General features: G+C 40.5%; 1 protein-coding gene across 1 annotated transcript in view; it reads right to left on the bottom strand.

The window, feature by feature from the left end:
* Nucleotides 1–24,703, bottom strand: part of LOC139757506 (uncharacterized) — a 299,349-nt gene that overhangs the window by 26,725 nt on the left and 247,921 nt on the right. The window contains exons 13-15 of the mRNA XM_071678019.1: nucleotides 16,900–17,096; nucleotides 3,330–3,487; nucleotides 1,170–1,360 (exon numbers count right to left, since the gene is read on the bottom strand). Of these exons, the coding sequence (XP_071534120.1) occupies nucleotides 1,170–1,360; nucleotides 3,330–3,487; nucleotides 16,900–17,096 (546 nt within the window). The remainder of the gene's footprint in view (nucleotides 1–1,169; nucleotides 1,361–3,329; nucleotides 3,488–16,899; nucleotides 17,097–24,703) is intronic.

The following is a 24,703-nucleotide window of genomic DNA, read 5'->3' as shown; positions in this document are numbered from 1 at the left end:
TGCCATCTTTAAACAGCGACTGACTCACTTTTTATGCCTCCAATCCCAAGCATGCTGTTGACCGTCTCCTCCATCCAACACCCTCGCGTTTATTCTCATTACCACCTTATCCATACAAAGATTAATCAGCCATGGTGACATCATACACCCTTGACGCAGATAAACCTTCACTTGGAATCTCTCACCCTCTTCCCCTCCTGCTCGCACACACGTCCTACTCTCTCGATAGAAACTCATCAGTGTTTCTAGTATTTTTCCTTCTACACCATATGTTTACGACACCTTCACTCTAGTAACACTCTTCCTCTAGATTCAGAAATATCAAAACAAATTCTTCTCTTTCTCTAAGTATTCATAATGCTAATTCTTCAAGATAAGACCTGGTTCCCAGTGCTCTATTATTCCTAAAGCCACACGGCTCTTACCAGGTCTGAGTCTGTGCAAGCCGCCATGCTCTTAAAAAAATTACATCTTATCATACAGATTACCAGATATACTCAACAAACGTATACCTCTGTAATACGAATATCCACCTTTGTAAACTGTGCCTTTACATAAAGGTGCTACTATGTACCTTGACCCGTACATTTGATGAAAATCGTGACCAATCCGGTCATCCTCTTTTAATGAACTGAAACGCAATCCCATCCACTCAAGTCGCTTTGCCACTCTTCATCTTTCACCACTTCTCTTTTCACTATACCATTTGCTATGACTTTAAAGATTTCAATAAAGCAACTGATTCACGTATCGCTAATAATGTAGCACTTACTGGAACTTCGTATATGTGAGAATCAGTGGTGGAAATTCTAGATTACATAATGTCACCATGGCGAATTACTGCATAGACCAATACGTATGTTGGAACATGATGTTATGAAGAAAAATTGGAGGTTCCGTAAACCATCAATGAATGAGAAAAATTAAACGTATGGTATGAGATAAGCAGAGGGTACAAAGAGTATTTGAATTCGTAACTAAACTGGTGCCGATCTTGGTCAAGATCAGCACTGGTTCAGCTACGAAATAGTGGAAATGCCAAGACCGGCACCGGTCTAGCGAAGCCAAACTAACCCAATATAACCTGGCCAGCGAAGACCGCTCCTAATTTCAAGAAAAATAACAACCCCACAACTAGAACACGTCGTCCACATGAATTTTGTCCTGACCTTGTCCTCGGTGCCATGGAAGAAAATAGTAGGAACCTCTAGCCTCTCGTAGTTCTTCAAAGGCGACCTAGTGACGTAGCGGTCCCTGTGCTTGTCCAAATTTCCTATAAGAGTATCCATGTAGTTTTTCTTAAACTTGTGTGTGTCTGTCGCTAGCATCTCTGGGTCCGATACCCCGTAGTAACTTGCTCCTGTTGAATACAGTGTGAAAGATTGAAACATAGAAACACAGTTGATGAAAGATATTTCATGTACGGGTGAAGGCACCGGTGCGCTGAAGCTTTAAAGGGAAATATCATAACGATCTTTATATAAATCACAACCACCACAGAAAAAAAGTAACCAGCAAAATGTATGATAAAACTATCAAATCAATGACAATACTTATATCAGGTACTTGAAATATGTGGTTGATGCATCAATTGAAATGTAGAACAAAGTTGCTTGGCTAATACTTACAGTTGTGCAAAACTCAAAATGTAAGCTTGATGTTCACAAGAGAGAATTTGTGGTGAAAAGGAGACACTGTAAGACACAGATAAACATCCGTGAAACAGAAATAGAAAAAATAATTAAGAAAATTTTTTGATGATTGTTGCATATAAATAATCGAGAAAGAAATGAGGTGTATGAGGACAATGATGAAGATAATGGAACAGAGAAGTAGATGGAAAAAGCTCTTTACTGTCCTACAAATGACAGGTTTGAAATTAACACAGAAATGTGACAACACAATGTGATGCCATCACGGTTTTCAGTGCTTGAACTCATGGGACACAAAGAGATGACAGCAAGGGAAGTTGACAGCGGTGTACTACTGTCAGACAAATGGAATGTTACCGTGGCTGTTGTATGCAGATGGGACTGTGTTGTCAGCGACACGAGAGGAGAAATGATGAGTTGCTTTGATGATGTAAGGAGAGGGATTTTTGCATTGTGATTAAAAGCAAGTCTTGGACTATAGAAAGATTTGAGACGGTAAAATGCAATATAATTTTGTACAGTGACGAACGAAAGGTCGAGGCTGAATTGAAGTATATATTATAAAATTCAATAAGAATGGTAATGGAACAGCTTAAAATAGGAGAGGAGTCTTGAAAACGAGAAAGAAATGAATGGTGAATGGAAAACAAGAAATGCTGGGAGCTGAAGTGAACAGAAAAACAATAAATGCGGAGTGTGCAAAAAAGCTCACGTGAATGAATACATGTCACTGAGATATATACAAAATTTGTAGACAGCAGGACAGGTGATAGAAAAGAGCATTAGAAATGAAAACGTTCAGTATTATAGTGAGAAGTGAGACAGAAAGAGTAAGGTTCAAAGATAAGAGGATAAGTAGCGTGAAACAAAATATCGTTACGATGGTACAAGGATGAAAATCTTTTAGGAGGTATTGGTATGGTTACGCGGAACGTATGATCGCAAAGATATATACTAGCACAGTTGAATGTTCAAAGAGGACAGATAGGCAACGGATGAGATGGATAGATAAAACGGGCTAAAAATATCTAAACAGAGAGCACCAAAGGAATAATGGAGGACAATGCTATGGAAGCGTTTTATTCATTAAAGTGGGTTGAATGGAGATGACTTCACATGTTTCACTTTAGTATGGAAAATGAAAAAAAATGTTTATGTAAGTGTTGAAATTCATATTTTTCTTTATGACATTGAGAATATGTATCGGTATAGCCATGCAGCTGTGTGTAATTTATCGATTTCATGGAGGTATCTAGTTGATGGAGATGGATAGATCGACAAGCAGAAGCTTCTTGTGCACAGAACTGAATATGCATAAGCTTGTAGATTGAAACCAAAATTCTGAATGAGTAGAAAAATCATGAAAAATATGAACGATACTAAGAATATTGCCGTTGGTGTTTAGTTTCTATAGAAAGTACATATCTTGAAATAGCAATTGTAGATGTGTCAGGTTTCTTCATATTTCTTTCTCTTTCACACAACTTCCTCAAATTCTTATCTTTTTCTTTTTCATTTACTTTCTGATGTACCCCTTTTTGTCTGTCTGTCTTTTGGTTTTACCTTTCTTATTTCTCTCTTACTCTTTCTTTCCTTACCATGTTTTTCATCTGCATCCCTGTCCTCTCTCCTGCCCTATCTCTTCTATCATTCTTTTTCCCTCTTTGTTCATCTTACCGGCTTTAAAGACAGTCCCAGCTATGGTGAGGGCAGAAAGGGTAGTGAAGGCCCCGATGGAACTACCGTCGATGCATAGCTGGTTCTTGTCTACCAGCTCCTCTTGCACTAGATGGGATGCGCCCGCCAACACATCCTCCACGTCGTATACGCCCCACCTGTTGAACACAACCTTCGTTTCACAAATAGTTCCAGCATAAAGGCATAGTCAACACGATTTGCGTATAATGGAAAAACAGAAGCACAGAATGCAAGAGATACTAAAGCCAGTTATTACACAAAATGGTATATCATGAAATTCTGTCTGTATACATCAATTAATGTATACCGTTTCTAGCGACTCAAAATCGAAAGTTCGACTCAATGCGTCTTCTAGCAGTAATAAATTCGTACACTGCTTACTGTGCCAGGCAGAGATCTTGGTTATAATTTTGCTGGCAAAAATTGTGGATAACTTACTTTCATGTCAGCCACTTAGGAATCTCAGCCGATTCCCTTGTAATCAACGAGTAAACAGGTAATTGCGTATCGTGTGCTTTTAGGAAGTTGTCTTGAGTCTGGATAGGGATATTTGCAGTGTATGTTGCGTCAAAAAAGATATACGAGTAGGTGCATCTTCAGGCTTTATGAAATCATGCCATTCACTAATATCTATGTAAACTAGTCTGCTATAAGTCCTATAAGCAGAATGGAATGGAATTTCGTTGTCGGTAAGAAGTCAGTTGGTTTTTCCATGATAGAATAAAATTGCAGACTCCCAGTAGGCCCTATGGATAGAAACTTGAATATATTGTATCATGGATCAAATACAATTCGAAAACTTAGAATGGCGAAGATACTGAAGTTTGAAATGTCTGTTTAGCAAGGTTGTGTGTACCAATACAGTGGTAGTAGATCTGGCACTTTGTTGCTGACCTGATATGTTCAGAGAAACGGGTTCGTGTCTTCAAAACCGCGATGCTCCTTGACTTACTCCGCCAATCTGAAGGCTATCAAAACACAACATGCCTAACGAGGATCGTGAAGATAATAGTGAAGATACTAAGCCAAAACTGACTATTCCATATGAACATGTAGCTCGAGCATCAAATTAATAAAATCTTTAAAGAGATACTTACAGGTGTGAGATAGAATGTTTTTTTTCTAATAACAATCATCCTCTGTGATCAGACTGCTCAAACACCTTCAACATTATTTCACTATTTTTTCCCTAAACTCATATCCACTGTATCCTTTGAATCAAAACGGAATCAATTTCATGTTAACATATATCGACCTGACAACCTCAGCCATAATGCACCCAACGAAATCAAATATGTCAATTTTCAATAAATCCTCCCCTCCAGTTTTTACTTTTTCAAAAGAAGGAACAGAGAAGGGAGCCATGTGAGGATTTTTCCCTCTTAGGCTCAGTCCTCGGTTCTCAACGCTAACTCGCTAACACGGAAAATGGCCAACATATACATATGAGAAAAAAAAAGCAGCAAACCAAAGCAAACAGCAGCGCTACCCCCTGCTTCAGCTAGGTATCGTCAGGAAAACAAACAAAAAAGGCCACATTCGTTCACAATCAGTCTCTAGATGTCATGTGTAATGAACTGAATGAAACCACAGCCCCCTATCCCCATCCTGGCCCTACAGACCTTTTCATGTTTTACCCCACACGCTTCACATGCCCTGGTTCAGTCCATTGACAGCACGTCGACCCCGATATACCACATCGTTCCAATTCACTCTATTCCTTGCACGCCTTTCACCCTCCTTTATGTTCAAGCACCGACCGCTCAAAATCATTTTTTACTCGATCCTTCCACCTCCAATTTGGTCTCAGGCTTCTCCTTGTTCCCTCCACTTCTGACACATATATCCTCTTTCACATATATCCTCATCATTCATTCTCTTCATATGTTCAAACCATTTTAACACACCCTCTTCTGCCCCCTCCACCACACTCTTTTCATTTCCAGGCATCTCTCTTATCCTTTTATCACTTACTCGATCAAACCACTTTCACACCAAATATTGTCCACAAACATTTAATTTCAAACACATTACCTTACTCCGTACAACCCTATCTATAGCCCATGTCTCGCAACCATATATCATTGTTGGAACCACTATTCCTTCAAACATACCCATTTTTGCTCTCCCAGTGACTCACCTCCGCTTCCATGGTTCCATTTGCTGCAAGTCCACTCCTAGATATCTAAAACACTTCACTTACTCCAATTTTCTCCATTCAAACTTACCTCCCAATTAACTTGTCCCTCAACCCTACTGAACCTAATAACCTTGCTCTTATTCATATTTACTCTCAGCTTTCTCCTTTCACATACTTTTCCAAACTAAGTCACCACCTTCTCCAGTTTATCACTCGAACTAGCCACTAGAGCTGTATCATCAGCGAACAACTATATCACTTCCCAAGCCCTTTCATCCACAACAGACTGCATTATCGCCCCTCTCTACAAACGTCTTGGGTTTTCCTCCCTCACCACCCCATCCATAAATAAATTAAACAACTATGGGGACATCAGACACCCGTGCCGCAAACCGACATTCACTGGGAACTAATCACTCTCCTCTCTTCCTACCCGTACACATGCCTTACATTCTTGGTAAAAACATATATATATATATATATATATATATATATATATATATATATATATATATATATATATATATATATATATATATATATATATATATATATATATATATATATATATATATATCTATAAATATATATATATATATATATATATATATATATATATATATATATATATATATGTACATAATATATATATATATTTTTTTTTTGGCTTTGTCGCTGTCTTCCACGTTTGCGAGGTAGCGCAAGGAAACAGACGAAAGAAATGGCCCTACCCACCCCCATACACATGTATATACATACGTCCACACACGCAAATATACATACCTACACAGCTTTCCATGGTTTCCCCAGACGCTTCACATGCCCTGCTTCAATCCACTGACAGCACGTCAACCCCGGTATACCACATCGATCCAATTCACTCTATTCCTTGCCCTCCTTTCACCCTCCTGCATGTTCAGGCCCCGATCACACAAAATCTTTTTCACTCCATCTTTCCACCTCCAATTTGGTCTCCCACTTCTCCTCGTTCCCTCCACCTCCGACACATATATCCTCTTGGTCAATCTTTCCTCACTCATTCTCTCCATGTGACCAAATAAATTCAAAACACCCTCTTCTGTTCTCTCAACCACGCTCTTTTTATTTCCACACATCTCTCTTACCCTTACGTTACTTACTCGATTAAACCACCTCACACCACACATTGTCCTCAAACATCTCATTTCCAGCACATCCATCCTCCTGCGCACAACTCTATCCATAGCCCACGCCTCGCAACCATACAATATTGTTGGAACCACTATTCCTTCAAACATACCCATTTTTGCTTTCCGAGATAATGTTCTCGACTTCCACACATTCTTCAAGGCTCCCAGAATTTTCGCCCCCTCCCCCACCCTATGATCCACTTCCGCTTCCATGGTTCCATCCGCTGCCAGATCCACTCCCAGATATCTAAAAAACTTTACTTCCTCCAGTCTTTCTCCATTCAAACTTACCTCCCAATTGACTTGACCCTTAACCCGACTGTACCTAATAACCTTGCTCTTATTCACATTTACTCTTAACTTTCTTCTTTCACACACTTTACCAAACTCAGTCACCAGCTTCTGCAGTTTCTCACATGAATCAGCCACCAGCGCTGTATCATCAGCGAACAACAACTAACTCACTTCCCAAGCTCTCTCATCCCTAACAGACTTCATACTTGCCCCTCTTTCCAAAACTCTTGCATTCACCTCCCTAACAACCCCATCCATAAACAAATTAAACAACCAGGGAGACATCACGCACACCTGCCGCAAACCTACATTCACTGAGAACCAATCACTTTCCTCTCTTCCTACACGTACACATGCCTTACATCCTCGATGAAAGCTTTCACTGCTTCTAACAACTTGCCTCCCACACCATATATTCTTAATACCTTCCACAGAGCATCTCTATCTACTCTATCATATGCCTTCTCCAGATCCATAAATGCTACATACAAATTCATTTGCTTTTCTAAGTATTTCTCACATACATTCTTCAAAGCAAACACCTGATCCACACATCCTCTACCACTTCTGAAACCACACTGCTCTTCCCCAGTCTGATGCTCTGTACATGCCTTCACCCTCTCAATCAATACCCTCCCATATAATTTACCAGGAATACTCAACAAACTTATACCTCTGTAATTTGAGCACTCTCTCTTATCCCCTTTGCCTTTGTACAATGGCACTATGCACGCATTCCGCCAATCCTCAGGCACCTCACCATGAGTCATACATACATTAAATAACCTTACCAACCAGTCAATAATACAGTCACCCACTTTTTTGATAAATTCCACTGCAATACCATCCAAACCTGCTGCCTTGCCGGCTTTCATCTTCCGCAAAGCTTTTACTACCTCTTCTCTGTTTACCAAATCATTTTCCCTAACCCTCTCACTTTGCACACCACCTCGACCAAAGCACCTATATCTGCCACTCTATCATCAAACACATTCAACAAACCTTCAAAATACTCACTCCATCTCCTTCTCACATCACCACTACTTGTTATCACCTCCCCATTTGCGCCCTTCACTGAAGTTCCCATTTGCTCCCTTGTCTTACGCACTTTATTTACCTCCTTCCAGAACATCTTTTTATTCTCCCTAAAATTTAATGATACTCTCTCACCCCAACTCTCATTTGCCCTCTTTTTCACCTCTTGCACCTTTCTCTTGACCTCCTGTCTCTTTCTTTTATACATCTCCCACTCAACTGCATTTTTTCCCTGCAAAACTTGTCCAAATGCCTCTCTCTTCTCTTTCTCTAATAATCTTATATATATATATATATATATATATATATATATATATATATATATATATATATATATATATATATATATATATATATATATATATATATATATATATATATATATATATCACGAAAGTGCACTTGGGAACTTATCGTGTTTCATTTTCCCCGTGGACTCATAAGAATATCTTGATCACGCACAAAATTGTGATCCTCTCCAATATATATATATATATATATATATATATATATATATATATATATATATATATATATATATATATATATATATATATATATATATATATATATATATATATATGTATATATGTACAGAGAGAGAGAGAGAGAGAGAGAGAGAGAGAGAGAGAGAGAGAGAGAGAGAGAGAGAGAGAGAGAGAGAGAGAGAGAGAGAAATAGAAGTAAGATGATATACATCGAAGAGACGAAGCTAGGACGCCATTTCTCTCTTGTGTCTCCCGTGATGATGTGATTATTACACGGAAGTGCACTTGGGAACTTATAATGTTTCATTTTCCCCGTGGACTCATAGGAATATATATATATATATATATATATATATATATATATATATATATATATATATATATATATATATATATATATATATATATATATATATATATATATATATATATATATATTGGAAAGGATCACAATTTTGTGCGTGATCAAGATATTCTTATGAGTCCACGGGGAAAATGAAACACGATAAGTTCCCAAGTGCACTTTCGTGTAATAATCACATCATCAGGGGAGACACACTAGAGAAATATAACAGTCAGTTGATATACATCGAAGAAACAATGCTAGGACGCCATTTGGGAAACATCCGATTGTCCAAGACAGAGAACGAGCGTTCATAGATTTATCATTTCACAAATCTTATCAACAATAAAGTTATGTAATTTGTATAGACCATCACTAATGTTAAGATTATAATTCTTTGTGAATTTGATAATAGAAGATTCAATGATATTTCTCGCTGTAAAAGAGTTAGAGTTAATAACTGAGATGGCATTACTCCAGTCATTACAATAATTATAGTTTTCAAAGTGATGAAACAAGGCATTTGATTCTTGTCACGTTCTTATACTATATTTGTGTTGCTGAAGTCTAACAGAAAGACCCTTACCAGTCGGCCCAACATAAAATTTATCATATTTTCCACATGGCACTCTATAGATGCATCCAGGAGAATTTTCTGGTGAATTCCTGATTAAGATATTCTTTATAGTATTATTGTTGCAGAAGGCAACATTTACATTAAAGTATTTAAGCAACACGGGAAGTAGAGTAAAATGATTATTAAAAGGGAGAACTAAAAGATTCTTGGTGTCAATGGGAGGTTTGGGCTCAACTCTAAAATGATTTATTTGCTAACTTATGGGACTTATCAATGAAAGATCTAGGGTACTTTAACTTAGATCCAATAGAATATATCTTCTCAAACTCATCATAAATAAACTCTGGACTGCAAATATGTAATGCCCTAAGGAACATAGATTGAAATGATGACAATTCAACTCTGTCATGTTGAAATGAGTAATAATGGATATATGAGCATACATTGGTAGGTTTTCTGTATATGCTAAACTTAAATTTGTTTCCTTGCCTATGGATTATGCAATCTAAAAATGGTAACATACCATTATTTTCATTTTCTACAGTAAGTATGATGGAAGGTACTAAATTGTTAAGTAAGGGGACAAATATTTTTAAATTTTCAGACGAAAGAATGGCCCAACCCACCCACATACACATGTATATACATACACGTCCACACACGCACATAAACATACCTATACATCTCAACGTATACATACATATACACACATACATATACATATATACACATGTACATAATTCATACTGTCTGCCTTTTTTCATTTACGTCGCCACCACGCCAAACATGAAATGACAGCCCCCTCCCCCCGCAAGTGCGCGAGGTAGCGCTAGGAAAAGACAACAGAGGCCATACTCGTTCACACTCAGTCTCTAGCTGTCACTTATAATGAACCGAAACCACAGCTCCCTTTCCACATCCAGGCCCCACAGAACTTTCCATGCTTTACCACAGACGCTTCATATGCCCTTGTTCAATCCAGTGACAGCACGTCGACCCCGGTATACCAAATCATTCCAATTCACTCTATTCCTTGCACGCCTTTCACCCTCCTGCATGTTCAGGCCCCGATCACTCAAAATCTTTTTCACTCCATCTTTCCACCTCCAATTTGGTCTCCCACTTCTCCTTGTTCCCTCCACCTCCGACACATATATCCTCTTGGTCAAGCTTTCCTCACTCATTCTCTCCATGTGACAAAACCATTTCAAAACACCCTCTTCTGCTCTCTCAACCAAACTCTTTTTACCACCACACTTCTCTCTTACCCTTTCATTACTTACTTGATCAAACCACCTCACACCACATATGGTCCTCAAACATCTCATTTCCAGCACATCCACCTTCCTCCCCACAGCTCTATCTATAGCCCACGCCTCGCAACCATAAATACTTGCTGGAACCACTATTCCTTCAAACATACCCATTTTTGCTTTGTAAGATAACGTTCTCGACTTCCACACATTCTTCAACGCTCCTAGAATTTTCGCCCCCTCCCCCACCCTATGATTCACTTCCGCTTCCATGGTTCCATCCGCTGCCAGATCCACTCCGAGATATTTAAAACACTTCACTTCCTCCAGTTTTTCTCCATTCAAACTTACCTTCCAATTGACGTGTCCCTCAACCCTACTGTACCTAATAACCTTGCTCTTATTCACCTTTATTCTAAGCTTTCTTCTTTCACACACTTTACAAAACTCAGTCACCAGCTTCTGCAGTTTCTCACCCGAATCAGCCACTAGCGCTGTATCATCAGCGAACAACAACTGACTCACTTCCCAAGCTATCTCATCCACAACAGACTGCATACTTGCCCCTCTTTCCAAAACTCTTGCATTCACCCCCCTAACAACCCCATCCATAAACAAATTAAACAACCATGGAGACATCACGCACCCATGCAGCAAACCAACATTCACTGAGAACCAATCACTTTCCTCTCTTTCTACGCGAACACATGCCTTACATCCTCAATAAAAACTTTCACTGCTTCTAACAACTTGCCTCCCACACCATATATTCTTAATACCTTCCACAGAGCATCTCTATCAGCTCTACCATATGCATTCTCTAGATTCATAAATGCTACATACAAATCTATTTGTTTTTCTAAGCATTTCACACATATATTCTTGAAAGCAAACACCTGATCCACACATCCTCTACCTCTTCTGAAACCACACTGGTCTTCCCCAATCAATACCCTCCCATATGATTTCCCAGAAGTACTCAACAACTTATACCTCTGTAATTTAAGCACTCACTTTTATCCCCTTTGCCTTTGTACAATGGCACTATGCAAGCATTCCGCCAATCCTCAGGCACCTCACCATACATTAGATAATCTGATCAACCAGTCAACAATACAGTCACCCCCTTTTTTAATAAATTACACTGCAATACCATCCAAACCCGCTGCCTTGCCGGCTTTCATCTTCCGCAAAGCTTCTACTACCTCTCCTCTGTTTACCGAATCATTCTCCCAAACCCTCTCACTTTGCACACCACCTCGACCAAAACACCCTATATCTGTCACTCTATCATCAAACACATTCAACAAACCTTCAAAATACTCATTCCATCTCCTCCTCACATCACCACTACCTGTTATCACCTCCCCATTGGCCCCCTTCACTGATGTTCCCATTTGTTCCCCTTACGCATCTTATTTGCCTCCTTCCAAAACATGTTTTCATTCACCCTAGAATTTAATGATACTCTTTTACCCCAACACTCATTTGCCCTCTTTTTCACCTATTGCACCTTTCTCTTGACCTCCTGCCTCCTTTTTTATACATCTCCCAGTCATTTGCATTATTTCCCTGCAAATTTACCTCCTTCCAAAACATGTTTTCATTCACCCTAGAATTTAATGATACTCTCTTACCCCAACACTCATTTGCCCTCTTTTTCACCTATTGCACTTTTCTCTTGACCTCCTGCCTCCTTTTTTATACATCTCCCAGTCATTTGCATTATTTCCCTGCAAATATCGTCCAAATACCTCTCTCTTCTCTTTCACTAATAATCTTACTTCTTCATCCAACCACTCACTACCCTTACTAATCTGCCCACCTCCCACGCTTCTCATGACACAAGCATCATTTGCACAAGCTATCACTGCTTCCCTAAATATATCCCATTCCTCTCCACTCTCCTTACGTCTTTGTCCTCACCTTTTTCCATTCTGTACTCAGTTTCTCCCGGTACTTCCTCACACAAGTCTCCTTCCGAAGCTCACTTACTCTCTCCACTCTCTTCACCCCAACATTTTTCTTTTCAGAAAACCTCTACTAATCTTCACCTTCACTTCCACAATATAATGATCAGACATTGTGCACCTCTCAGCACAATAACATCCAAAAGTCTCTCTTTCGCGCGCCTATCAATTAACACGTAATCCAAGACATGTACAGAGCATCAGATTGGGGAAGAGCAGTGTGGCTTCAGAAGTGGTAGAGGATGTGTGGATCAGGTGTTTACTTTAAAGAATGTTTGTGAGAAATACTCAGAAAAGCAAATGAATTTGTATGTAGCATTTATGGATCTGGAGAAGGCATATGATAGAGTTGATAGAGATGCTCAGTGGAAAGTATTAAGAATACATGGTGTGGGAGGCACGTTGTTAGAAGCAGTGAAAAGTTTTTATCGAGGATGTAAGGCATATGTAAAAGTAGGAAGAGAGAAAAATGACTGGTTGTCAGAGAATGTCGGTTTGCGGCAGTTGTGCGTGATGTCTCCATGGATGTTTAATTTGTTTTTGGATTGGGTTGTTAGGGAGGTAAATGCAACAGTTTTGAAGAGAAGGGCTAGTATGCAGTCTGTTGTGGATGAGAGACCTCGGGAAATGAGTCAGCTGTTGTTCGATGATGATACAGCGCTGGTGGCTGATTCGGGGGAGAAACTGCAGACGCTGGTCACTGAGTTTGGTAAAGTGTGTGAAAGATGAAAGCTGAGAGTACATGTTAATAAAAGCAAGGTTATCAGGTACAGTAGGGTTGAGGGACAAGTAAACTGCGAGGTAAGTTTGAATGGAGAAAAACTGGAGGAAGTGAAGTGTTTTAGATATCTGTGATAGGATTTGGCAGCGGATGGAACCATGGAAACTGAAGTGAGTCATAGGTAGGGGAACGGGGCGAAAGTTCTGGGAGCGTAGAAAAATGTGTGGAAGGCGAGAACATTATCTCGGAAAGCAAAAATGGGTATGTTTGATGGAATATTGGTTCCGACAATGTTATATGGTTGCGAGGCATGGGCTATAGATAGAGTTGTGCAGAGGAGGGTGGATGTGCTGGAAATGAGATGTTTGAGGACAATATGTGGTGTGAGGTGGTTTGACCAAGTAGGAAACGAAAGGGTGAGAGAGATGTGTGGTAATAAAAAGAGTGTGGTTGAGAGGAGAAGAGGGTGTTTTGAAATGGTTTGGTCACATGGAGAGAATGAGTGAGGAAAGATTGACAAAGACGATATATGTGTCAGAGGTTGAGGGAAGAGAAGTGGGAGAACAAATTGGAAGTGGAAAGATGGAATGAAAAAGATTTTGAGTGATCGGGGCCTGAACATGCAGGAGGGGGAAAGGCGTGCAAGGAATAGAGTGAATTGGAACGATGTGGTATACCGGGGTCGACGTGCTATCAATGGATTGAACCAGGGCATGTGAAACGTCTTGAGTAAAGCATGGAAACTTTTGTGGAGCCTGGTTGTGAAAAGGGAGCTGCGATTGCGGTGCATTATACATGACAGCCAGAGACTGAGTGTAAACGAATGTGGCATTTGTTCTCTTTTTCCTAGCGCTACCTCGCGCACATGCGGGAGGAGGGGGTTGTCATTTTTTCATGAATGGCAGGGTGGCGACGGGAATAAAGGCTTTGAAGAATGTATGTGAGAAATACTTAGAAAAGCAAATGGATTTGTATGTAGCATTTATGGATCTGGAGAAGGCATATGATAGAGTAGATAGAGATGCTCTGTGGAAGGTATTAAGAATATATGGTGTGGGAGGCAAGTTGTTAGAAGCAGTGAAAAGTTTTTATCGAGGATGTAAGGCATGTGTACGTGTAGGAAGAGAGGAGAGTGATTGGTTCTCAGTGATTGCAGGTTTGCGGCAGGGTGATTGTAGGTTTGCGGCAGGGGTGTGTGATGTCTCCATGGTTGTTTAATTTGTTTATGGATGGGGTTGTTAGGGAGGTGAATGCAAGAGTGTTGGAAAGAGGGGTAAGTATGAAGTCTGTTGTGAATGAGAGAGCTTGGGAAGTGAGTCAGTTGTTGTTCGCTGATGATACAGCGCTGGTGTCTGATTCATGTGAGAAACTGCAGAAGCTGGTGACTGAGCTTGGTAAAGTGTGTGAAAGAAGAAAGTTAAGAGTAAATGTGAATAAGAGCAAGGTTATTAGGTATAGTAGGGTTGAGGGTCAAGTCAATTGGGAGGTAAGTTTGAATGGAGAAAAACTGGAGGAAGTAAAGTGTTTTAGATATCTGGGAGTGGATCTGGCAGCGGATGGAACCATGGAAGCGGAAGTGAATCATAGGGTGGGGGAGGGGGCGAAAATCCTGGGAGCCATGAAGAATGTGTGGAAGTCGAGAACATTATCTCGGAAAGCAAAAATGGTCATGTTTGAAGGAATAGTGGTTCCAACAATGTTGTATGGTTGCGAGGCGTGGGCTATGGATAGAGTTGTGCGCAGGAGGGTGGATGTGCTGAAAATGAGATGTTTGAGGACAATGTGTGGTGTGAGGTGGCTTGATTGAGTGAGTAATGTAAGGGTAAGAGAGATGTGTGGAAATAAAAAGAGCGTGGTTGAGAGAGCAGAAGAGGGTGTTTGGAAATGGTTTGGGCACATGGAGTGAATGAGTGAGGAAAGATTGACCAAGAGGATATATGTGTCGGAGGTGGAGGGAACGAGAAGTGGGAGACCAAATTGGAGGTGGAAAGATGGAGTGAAAAAGATTTTGTGTGATCGGGGCCTGAACATGCAGGAGGGTGAAAGGAGGGCAAGGAATAGAGTGAATTGGATCGATGTGGTATACCGGGGTTGACGTGCTGTCAGTGGATTGAATCAAGGCATGTGAAGCGTCTGGGGTAAACCGTGGAAAGTTCTGTTGGGCCTGGATGTGGAAAGGGAGCTGTGGTTTCGGGCATTATTGCACGACAGCTAGAGACTGAGTGTGAACGAATGGGGCCTTTGTTGTCTTTTCCTAGTGCTACCTTGCACACATGAGGGGGGGAGGGGGATGGTATTCCACGTGTGACGAGGTGGCGATGGGAATGAATAAAGGCAGACAGTGTGAATTATGTGCATGGGTATATATGTATGTGACTGTGTGTGTATATAAATGTGTACATTGAGATGTATAGGTGTGTATATTTGCGTGTGTGGACGTGTATGTATATACATTGTGTATAGGGGTGGGTTGGGCCATTTCTTTCGTCTGTTTCCTTGCGCTACCTCGCAAACGCGGGAGACAGCGACAAAGCAAAATAAATAAATAAAGTAAATATATATATATATATATATATATATATATATATATATATATATATATATATATATATATATATATATATATATGTTGTTCAGTGGGTAAGAAGAAGGACGAAGCAGGGTCACTGGTGTGCTTAGGGGATATTTAGGAATTACTGATGACACTATTCAGAGGATATCCAGATGTTTTGAGGTTTAGAAGAATGTAAAAATGAAAGCCGAAGGATTTGATAGTTATACTAACGTGTTTCTTTGAACTTCCTTTACTGTTCAAAGTGATACCGAAAAGCTTGATGGACTTAACAACATTAAGGAAGCTGGGGTATACTCATACAATAGCCGTTGACACGTGGTTGGAAGTGAAAGTAACGTGAATGACAGTAGTCATGGTTTGGTTGTTTGTAATCCAGTTCAGAAGGCTGTTAAAGGTGCATTTGAGTGCTATGTACGTGAGAGTCTTGTTGCCAACAATCACACTAATTGCTTAGTCCTCGACAACTACACATCGGGTGGATGTTTATATATGTCGTGTAAGCACAAATGTCTTGTTAGAAGATAATTGGGGCCTGAAAATCTTGCAGAAGTACTTTAGACGTTAATTTGCCTGATATGTAAATAAAGCAGTCATGTGTATATTAAACAACAATAATGACAAAAGAGCACATTTATAGCAAAAACTGACATCAGAATTAAATGACAGAAAATCTTTGAAATACGTAAAGTAACATGATAACAAAGAAATGGAAAAGGAAAATTCTAAAGGTATCTTATGAGATCTGGGATCATGTTGTAGATTTTCAAGAACTGCTGCAGTTTGTTTGCGGCCAAAGCTCAGAAACATCAGAGAGAAGCATTAAGAAAACCTTTACGTCATCCATGCAAGCGCTTTCCTTGACTGCATCGCCAAGTTGTATTGAAGTAGCCGTGAAGCTATACCGATTAAGGCAGAATCTATTAGTTCTATCTAATCCTATATAGCATTGTAAACATATATCTACTGCCTGCTTGAGCCACTTACATTTCATTAAGTTTGTTTCGATATAGTTTCCCGTAGCCGGTGCTCCCTCGGTAGTCGACGTCTAGGATGGCGAACCCCCTAGAAGTGAAAAACTGGTAGCTTAGGTTGAGGAGGGTGGAGGCGGCGCTCGTAGGGCCTTCGTGAGCCTTCACCAGCAGAGGTGGCTTGGACCCGACTGGGGCATGGTAATCTTTATTCTGTAAGAAAAGAAAAAAATACCAAAGGTAAATCTGAACATAATTACTTTCACTGAAGAAAAATGATTTCAACTAAAACATGTATTATTACAAAGAGGGGCCAGTATGCAGGCAGTCTGTTGGGGATGAGAGAGCTTGGGAAGTGAGTCAGTTGTTGTTCGCTGATGATACAGCGATAGTGGCTGATTCGGGTGAGAAACTGCAGAAGCTGGTGACTGAGTTTTGTAAAGTGTGTGAAAGAAGAAAGCTTAGAGTAAAGGTGAATAAGAGCAAGGTTATTAGGTACAGTAGGGTTGAGGGACACGTCAATTGGAAGGTAAGTTTGAATGGAGAAAAACTGGAGGAAGTGAAGTGTTTTAGATATCTGGGAGTGGATCTGACAGCGGATGGAACCATGGAAGCGGAAGTGAATCATAGGGTGGGGGAGGGGGCGAAAATCCTGGGAGCCTTGAAGAATGTTTGGAAGTCGAGAACATTATCTCGGAAAGCAAAAATGGGTATGTTTGAAGGAATAGTGGTTCCAACAATGTTGTATGGTTGCGAGGCGTGGGCTATGGATAGAGTTGTGCACAGGAGGGTGGATGTGCTGGATATGAGAAGTTTGAGGACAATATGTGGTGTGAGGTGGTTTGATCGAGTAAGTAATGTAAGGGTAAGAGAGATATGTGGAAATAAAAATAGCGTGGTTGAAAGAGCAGAAGAGGGTGTTTTGAAATGGTTTGGGCACATGGAGAGAATGAGTGAGGAAAGATTGACCAAGAGGATATATGTGTCGGAGGTGGAGGGAAAGAGGAGAAGTGGGAGACCAAATTGGAGGTGGAAAGATGGAGTGAAAAAGATTTTGAGTGATCGGGGCCTGAACATGCATGAGGGTGAAAGGCGGGCAAGGAACAGAGTGAATTGGATCGATGTGGTATACCGGGGTCGACGTGCTGTCAATGGATTGAATCAGGGCTTATGAAGCGTCTGGGGTAAACCATGGAAAGTTCTGTGGGGCCTGGATGTGGAAAGGGAGCTGTGGTTTCGGGCATTATTACATGACAGCTAGAGACTGAGTGTGAACGAATGGGGCCTTTGTTGTCTTTTCCTAGCGCTACCTCGCACACAAGAGGGGAGAGGGGGATGTTATGCCATATGTGGCGAGGTGGCGATGGGAATAAATAAAGGCAGACAGTATGAATTATGTACATGTGTATATATGTACATGTCTGTGTGTGTATATATATATGTGTACATTGAGATGTGTAGGTATGTATATTTGTGTGTGTGGACGTGTATGTATATACATGTGTATGGGGGTGGGTTGGGCCATTTCTTTCGTCTGTTTCCTTGCGCTACCTCGCAAACGCGGGAGACAGCGACAAAGCAAAATACAATAAATGAAATATATATATATATATATATATATATATATATATATATATATATATATATATATATATATATATATATATATATATATATATATATAATCTGTATTATACTCTGTCGCTGTCTCCCGCGTTAGCGAGGTAGCGCAACGAAACAGACGAAAGAACTGCTCAAACCACCCGCATACATATGCACATATACATACGTATACATCTCAACGTATACATATATATATACACACAGAGACATATACATATTTACACATGCACATAATTCATACTGTCTGTTCTTATTAATTTCCGTCGCCACCCCGCCACACATGAAATGACAACCCCCTCCCCTAGCATGTGCGCCAGGTAGCACTAGGAAAAGACAACAAAGGCATTCACACACACACACACACACACACATATATATATATATATATATATATATATATATATATATATATATATGTATATATATATATATATATATATATATATATATATATATATATATATATATATTTGCATTCCTTCCCTGCAAAAATCGTCCAAATGCCTCTCTCTTCTCTTTCACTAATAATCTTACTTTTTCATCCCCCCACTCACTACCTTTTCTAATCAACCCAGCTCGCACGCTTCTCATGCCACAAGCATCTTTTGCGCAAGCCATCACTCATTCCCGAAATACATCCCATTCCTCCCCCACTCCCCTTACCTCCATTGTTCTCACCTTTTTCCATTCTGTACTCAGTCTCTCCTGGTACTTCCTCACACAAGTCTCCTTCACAAGCTCACTTACTCTCACCACCCTCAACATTCTCTCTTCTTTTCTGAAAACCCATACAAATGATCAGACATCCCTCCAGTTGCGTCTCTCAGCAGCACATTAACATCCAAAAGTCTCTCTTTCGCGCGCCTGTCAATTAACACGTAATCCAATAACGCTCTCTGGCCATCTCTCCTACTTACATACGTATACTTATATATATCTCGCTTTTTAAACCAGGTATTCCCAATCACCAGTCCTTTTTCAGCAGATACATCTAGAAGCTCTTCACCATTTCCATTTACAACACTGAACACCCCATGTATACCAATTATTCCCTCAACTGCCACATTACTCACCTTTGCACTCAAATCACCCATCACTATAACCCGGTCTTGTGCACCAAACCACTAACACAGTCATTCAGCTGCTCCCAAAACACTTGCCTCTCATGATCTTTCTTCTCATGCCCAGGTGCATATGCACCAATAATCACCCATCTCTCTCCATCAACTTTCAGTTTTACCCATATTAATCTAGAATTTACTTTCTTACATTCTATCACATACTCCCACAACTCCTCTTTCAGGAGTAGTGCTCCTCCTTCCCTTGCTCTTGTCCTCTCACTAACCTCTGACTTTACTCCCAAGACATTCCCAAACCACTCTTCCCCTTTAACCTTGAGCTTCGTTTCACTCAGAGCCAAAACATCCAGGTTCCTTTCTTTAAACATACAACCTATCTCTCCTTTTTTCACATCTTGGTTACATCCACACACATTTAGACACCCTAATCTGAGAATTCGAGGAGGATGAGCACTCCCCGCGTGACTCCTTATTCTGTTTCACATTTTAGAAAGTTACAATAGAAGGAGGGGTGGATTTCTGGCTCCCCGCTCCAGTCCCCTCTAGTCGCCTTCTACGACACGTGAGGAATGCGTGGGAAGTATTCTTTCTCCCCTATCCCCAGGGAAAATATATATATATATATATACATATATATATATATATACATACATATATATATATATATATATATATATATATATATATATATATATATATATATATAATATATATATATATATATATATATATATATATATATATATATATATATATATATATATATATATATATATATATATATATATATATATAAAGAAAGATACAGGAGGTCAAGAGAAAGGTGCAAGAGGTGAAAAAGAGGGTAAGTGAGAGTTGGGGTGAGAGAGTATCATTAAATTTTAGGGAGAATAAAAAGATGTTCTGGAAGGAGGTAAATAAAGTGCGTAAGACAAGGGAGCAAATGGGAACTTCAGTGAAGGGGGCTAATGGGGAGGTGATAACAAGTAGTGGTGATGTGAGAAGGAGATGGAGTGAGTATTTTGAAGGTTTGTTGAATGATTGATGATAGAGTGGCAGATATAGGGTGTTTTGGTCGAGGTGGTGTGCAAAGTGAGAGGGTTAGGGAAAATGATTTGGTAAATAGAGAAGAGGTAGTAAAAGCTTCGCGGAAGATGAAAGCCGGCAAGGCAGCAGGTTTGGATGGTATTGCAGTGGAATTTATTAAAAAAGGGGGTGACTGTATTGTTGACTGGTTGGTGAGGTTATTTAATGTATGTATGATTCATGGTGAGGTGCCTGAGGATTGGCGGAATGCGTGCATAGCGCCAATGTACAAAGGCAAAGGGTATCCCCTTTGAGTGAGTGCTCAAACTACAGAGGTATATGTTTGTTGAGTATTCCTGGTAAATTATATGGGGGGGGTATTGATTTAGAGGGTGAAGGCATGTACAGAGCATCAGATTGTGGAAGAGCAGTGTGGTTTCAGAAGTGGTAGAGGATGTGTGGATCAGGTGTTTGCTTAGAAGAATGTATGTGAGAAATACTTAGAAAAGCAAATGGATTTGTATGTAGCATTTATGGATCTGGAGAAGGCATATGATAGAGTTGATAGAGATGCTCTGTGGAAGGTACTTAGAATATATGGTGTGGGAGGCAAGTTGTTAGAAGCAGTGAAAAGTCTTTATCGAGGATGTAAGGCATGTGTACGTGTAGGAAGAGAGGAAAATGATCAGTTTGCGGCAGGGGTGTGTGATGTCTCCACGGTTGTTTAATTTGTTTATGGATGGGGTTGTTAGGGAGGTGAATGCAAGAGTTTTGGAAAGAGGGGCAAGTATGAAGTCTGTTGGGGATGAGAGAGCTTGGGAAGTGAGTCAGTTGTTGTTCGCTGATGATACAGCGCTGGTGGTTGATTCATGTGAGAAACTGCAGAAGCTGGTGACTGAGTTTGGTAAAGTGTGTGAAAGAAGAAAGTTAAGAGTAAATGTGAATAAGAGCAAGGTTATTAGGTACAGAAGGGTTGAGGGTCAAGTTAATTGGGAGGTAAGTTTGAATGGAGAAAAACTGGAGGAAGTGAAGTGTTTTAGATATCTGGTAGTGGATCTGGCAGCGGATGGAACCATGGAAGCGGAAGTGAATCATAGGGTGGGGGAGGGGGTGAAAATCCTGGGAGCCTTGAAGAATATATGGAAGTCGAGAACATTATCCCCGAAAGCAAAAATGGGTATGTCTGAAGGAATAGTGGTTCCAACAATGTTGTATGGTTGCGAGGCGTAGGCTATGGATAGAGGTGTGCGCAGGAGGATGGATGTGCTGGAAATGAGATATTTGAGGACAATATTTGGTGTGAGGTGGTTTGATCGAATAAGTAATTTAAGGGTAAGAGAGATGTTTGGAAATAAAAAGAGCTTGGTTGAGAGAGCAGAAGAGGGTGTTTTGAAATGGTTTGGGCACATGTAGAGAATGAGTGAAGAAAGATTGACCAAGAGGATATATGTGTCGGTGGTGGAGGGAACGAGGAGAAGTGGGAGACCAAATTGGAAGTGGAAAGATGGAGTGAAAAAGATTTTGAGTGATCGGGGCCTGAACATGCAGGAGGGTGAAAGGTGGGCAAGGAATAGAGTGAATTGGATCGATGTGGTATACCGGGATCGACGTGCTGTCAGTGGATTGAATCAGGGCATGTGAAGCGTCTGGGGTAAACCATGGAAAGTTCTATGGGCGTGGATGCGGAAAGGGAGCTGTGGTTTCGGGCGTTATTGCATGACAGCTAGAGACTGAGTGTGAACGAATGGGGCCTTTGTTGTCTTTTCCTAGCGCTACCTCGCACACATTAGCGGGGAGGGAGATGTTATTCCATGTGTGGAGAGGTGGCGATAGGAATGAATAAAGGCAGACAGTATGAATTGTGTGCATGCGTATATATGTAGGTGTCTGTGTGTGTATATATATGTGTACATTGAGATGTATGGGTATGTATATTTGCGTGTGCGGACGTGTTTGTATATACATGTGTATGGGGGTGGGTTGGGACATTTCTTTCGTCTGTTTTCTTGCGCTACCTCGCAAACGCGGGAGACAGCGACAAAGCAAAATAAAAAATATAATATATATATATATATATATATATATATATATATATATATATATATATATATATATATATATATATATATATATATATTTATATTTTATTTATTATACTTTGTCGCTGTCTCCCGCGTTTGCGAGGTAGCGCAAGGAAACAGACGAAAGAAATGGCCCAACCCCCCCCATACACATGTATATACATACGTCCACACACGCAAATATACATACCTACACAGCTTTCCATGGTTTACCCCAGACGCTTCACATGCCTTGATTCAATCCACTGACAGCACGTCAACCCCGGTATACCACATCGCTCCAATTCACTCTATTCCTTGCCCTCCTTTCACCCTCCTGCATGTTCAGGCCCCGATCACACAAAATCTTTTTCACTCCATCTTTCCACCTCCAATTTGGTCTCCCTCTTCTCCTTGCTCCCTCCACCTCCGACACATATATCCTCTTGGTCAATCTTTCCTCACTCATCCTCTCCATGTGCCCAAACCACTTCAAAACACCCTCTTCTGCTCTCTCAACCACGCTCTTTTTATTTCCACACATCTCTCTTACCCTTACGTTACTCACTCGATCAAACCACCTCACACCACACATTGTCCTCAAACATCTCATTTCCAGCACATCCATCCTCCTGCGCACAACTCTATCCATAGCCCACGCCTCGCAACCATACAACATTGTTGGAACCACTATTCCTTCAAACATACCCATTTTTGCTTTCCGAGATAATGTTCTCGACTTCCACACATTCTTCAAGGCCCCCAGGATTTTCGCCCCCTCCCCCACCCTATGATCCACTTCCGCTTCCATGGTTCCATCCGCTGCTAGATCCACTCCCAGATATCTAAAACACTTCACTTCCTCCAGTTTTTCTCCATTCAAACTCACCTCCCAATTGACTTGACCCTCAACCCTACTGTACCTAATAACCTTGCTCTTATTCACATTTACTCTTAACTTTCTTCTTCCACACACTTTTCCAAACTCAGTCACCAGCTTCTGCAGTTTCTCACATGAATCAGCCACCAGCGCTGTATCATCAGCGAACAACAACTGACTCACTTCCCAAGCTCTCTCATCCCAACAGACTTCATACTTGCCCCTCTTTCCAAAATTCTTCCATTTACCTCCCTAACAACCCCATCCATAAACAAATTAAACAACCATGGAGACATCACACACCCCTGCCGCAAACCTACATTCACTGAGAACCAATCACTTTCCTCTCTTCCTACACGTACACATGCCTTACATCCTCGATAAAAACTTTTCACTGCTTCTAACAACTTGCCTCCCACACCATATATTCTTAATACCTTCCACAGAGCATCTCTATCAACTCTATCATATGCCTTCTCCAGATCCATAAATGCTACATACAAATCCATTTGCTTTTCTAAGTATTTCTCACATACATTCTTCAAAGCAAACACCTGATCCACACATCCTCTACCACTTCTGAAACCACACTGCTCTTCCCCAATCTGATGCTCTGTACATGCCTTCACCCTCTCAATCAATACCCTCCCATATAATTTACCAGGAATACTCAACAAACTTATACCTCTGTAATTTGAGCACTCACTCTTATCCCCTTTGCCTTTGTACAATGGCACAATGCACGCATTCCGCCAATCCTCAGGCACCTCACCATGAGTCATACATACATTAAATAACCTTACCAACCAGTCAACAATACAGTCACCCCCTTTTTTAATAAATTCCACTGCAATACCATCCAAACCTGCTGCCTTGCCGGCTTTCATCTTCCGCAAAGCTTTCACTACTTCTTCTCTGTTTACCAAATCATTTTCCCTAACCCTCTCACTTTGCACACCACCTCGACCAAAACACACTATATCTGCCACTCTATCATCAAACACATTCAACAAACCTTCAAAATACTCACTCCATCTCCTTCTCACATCACCACTACTTGCAGTGATGGATTGCGCAAAAGATGCTTGTGGCATGAGAAGAGTGGGAGGTGGGTTGATTAGAAAGGGTAGTGAGTTGTGGGATGAAGAAGTA

Source organism: Panulirus ornatus, chromosome 27, assembly GCF_036320965.1.
Source record: "Panulirus ornatus isolate Po-2019 chromosome 27, ASM3632096v1, whole genome shotgun sequence".
NCBI lineage: Eukaryota > Metazoa > Arthropoda > Malacostraca > Decapoda > Palinuridae > Panulirus > Panulirus ornatus.
The sequence above is the reverse complement of the archived record's forward strand: the minus strand, read 5'-3'. Positions and strand labels throughout refer to the sequence as shown.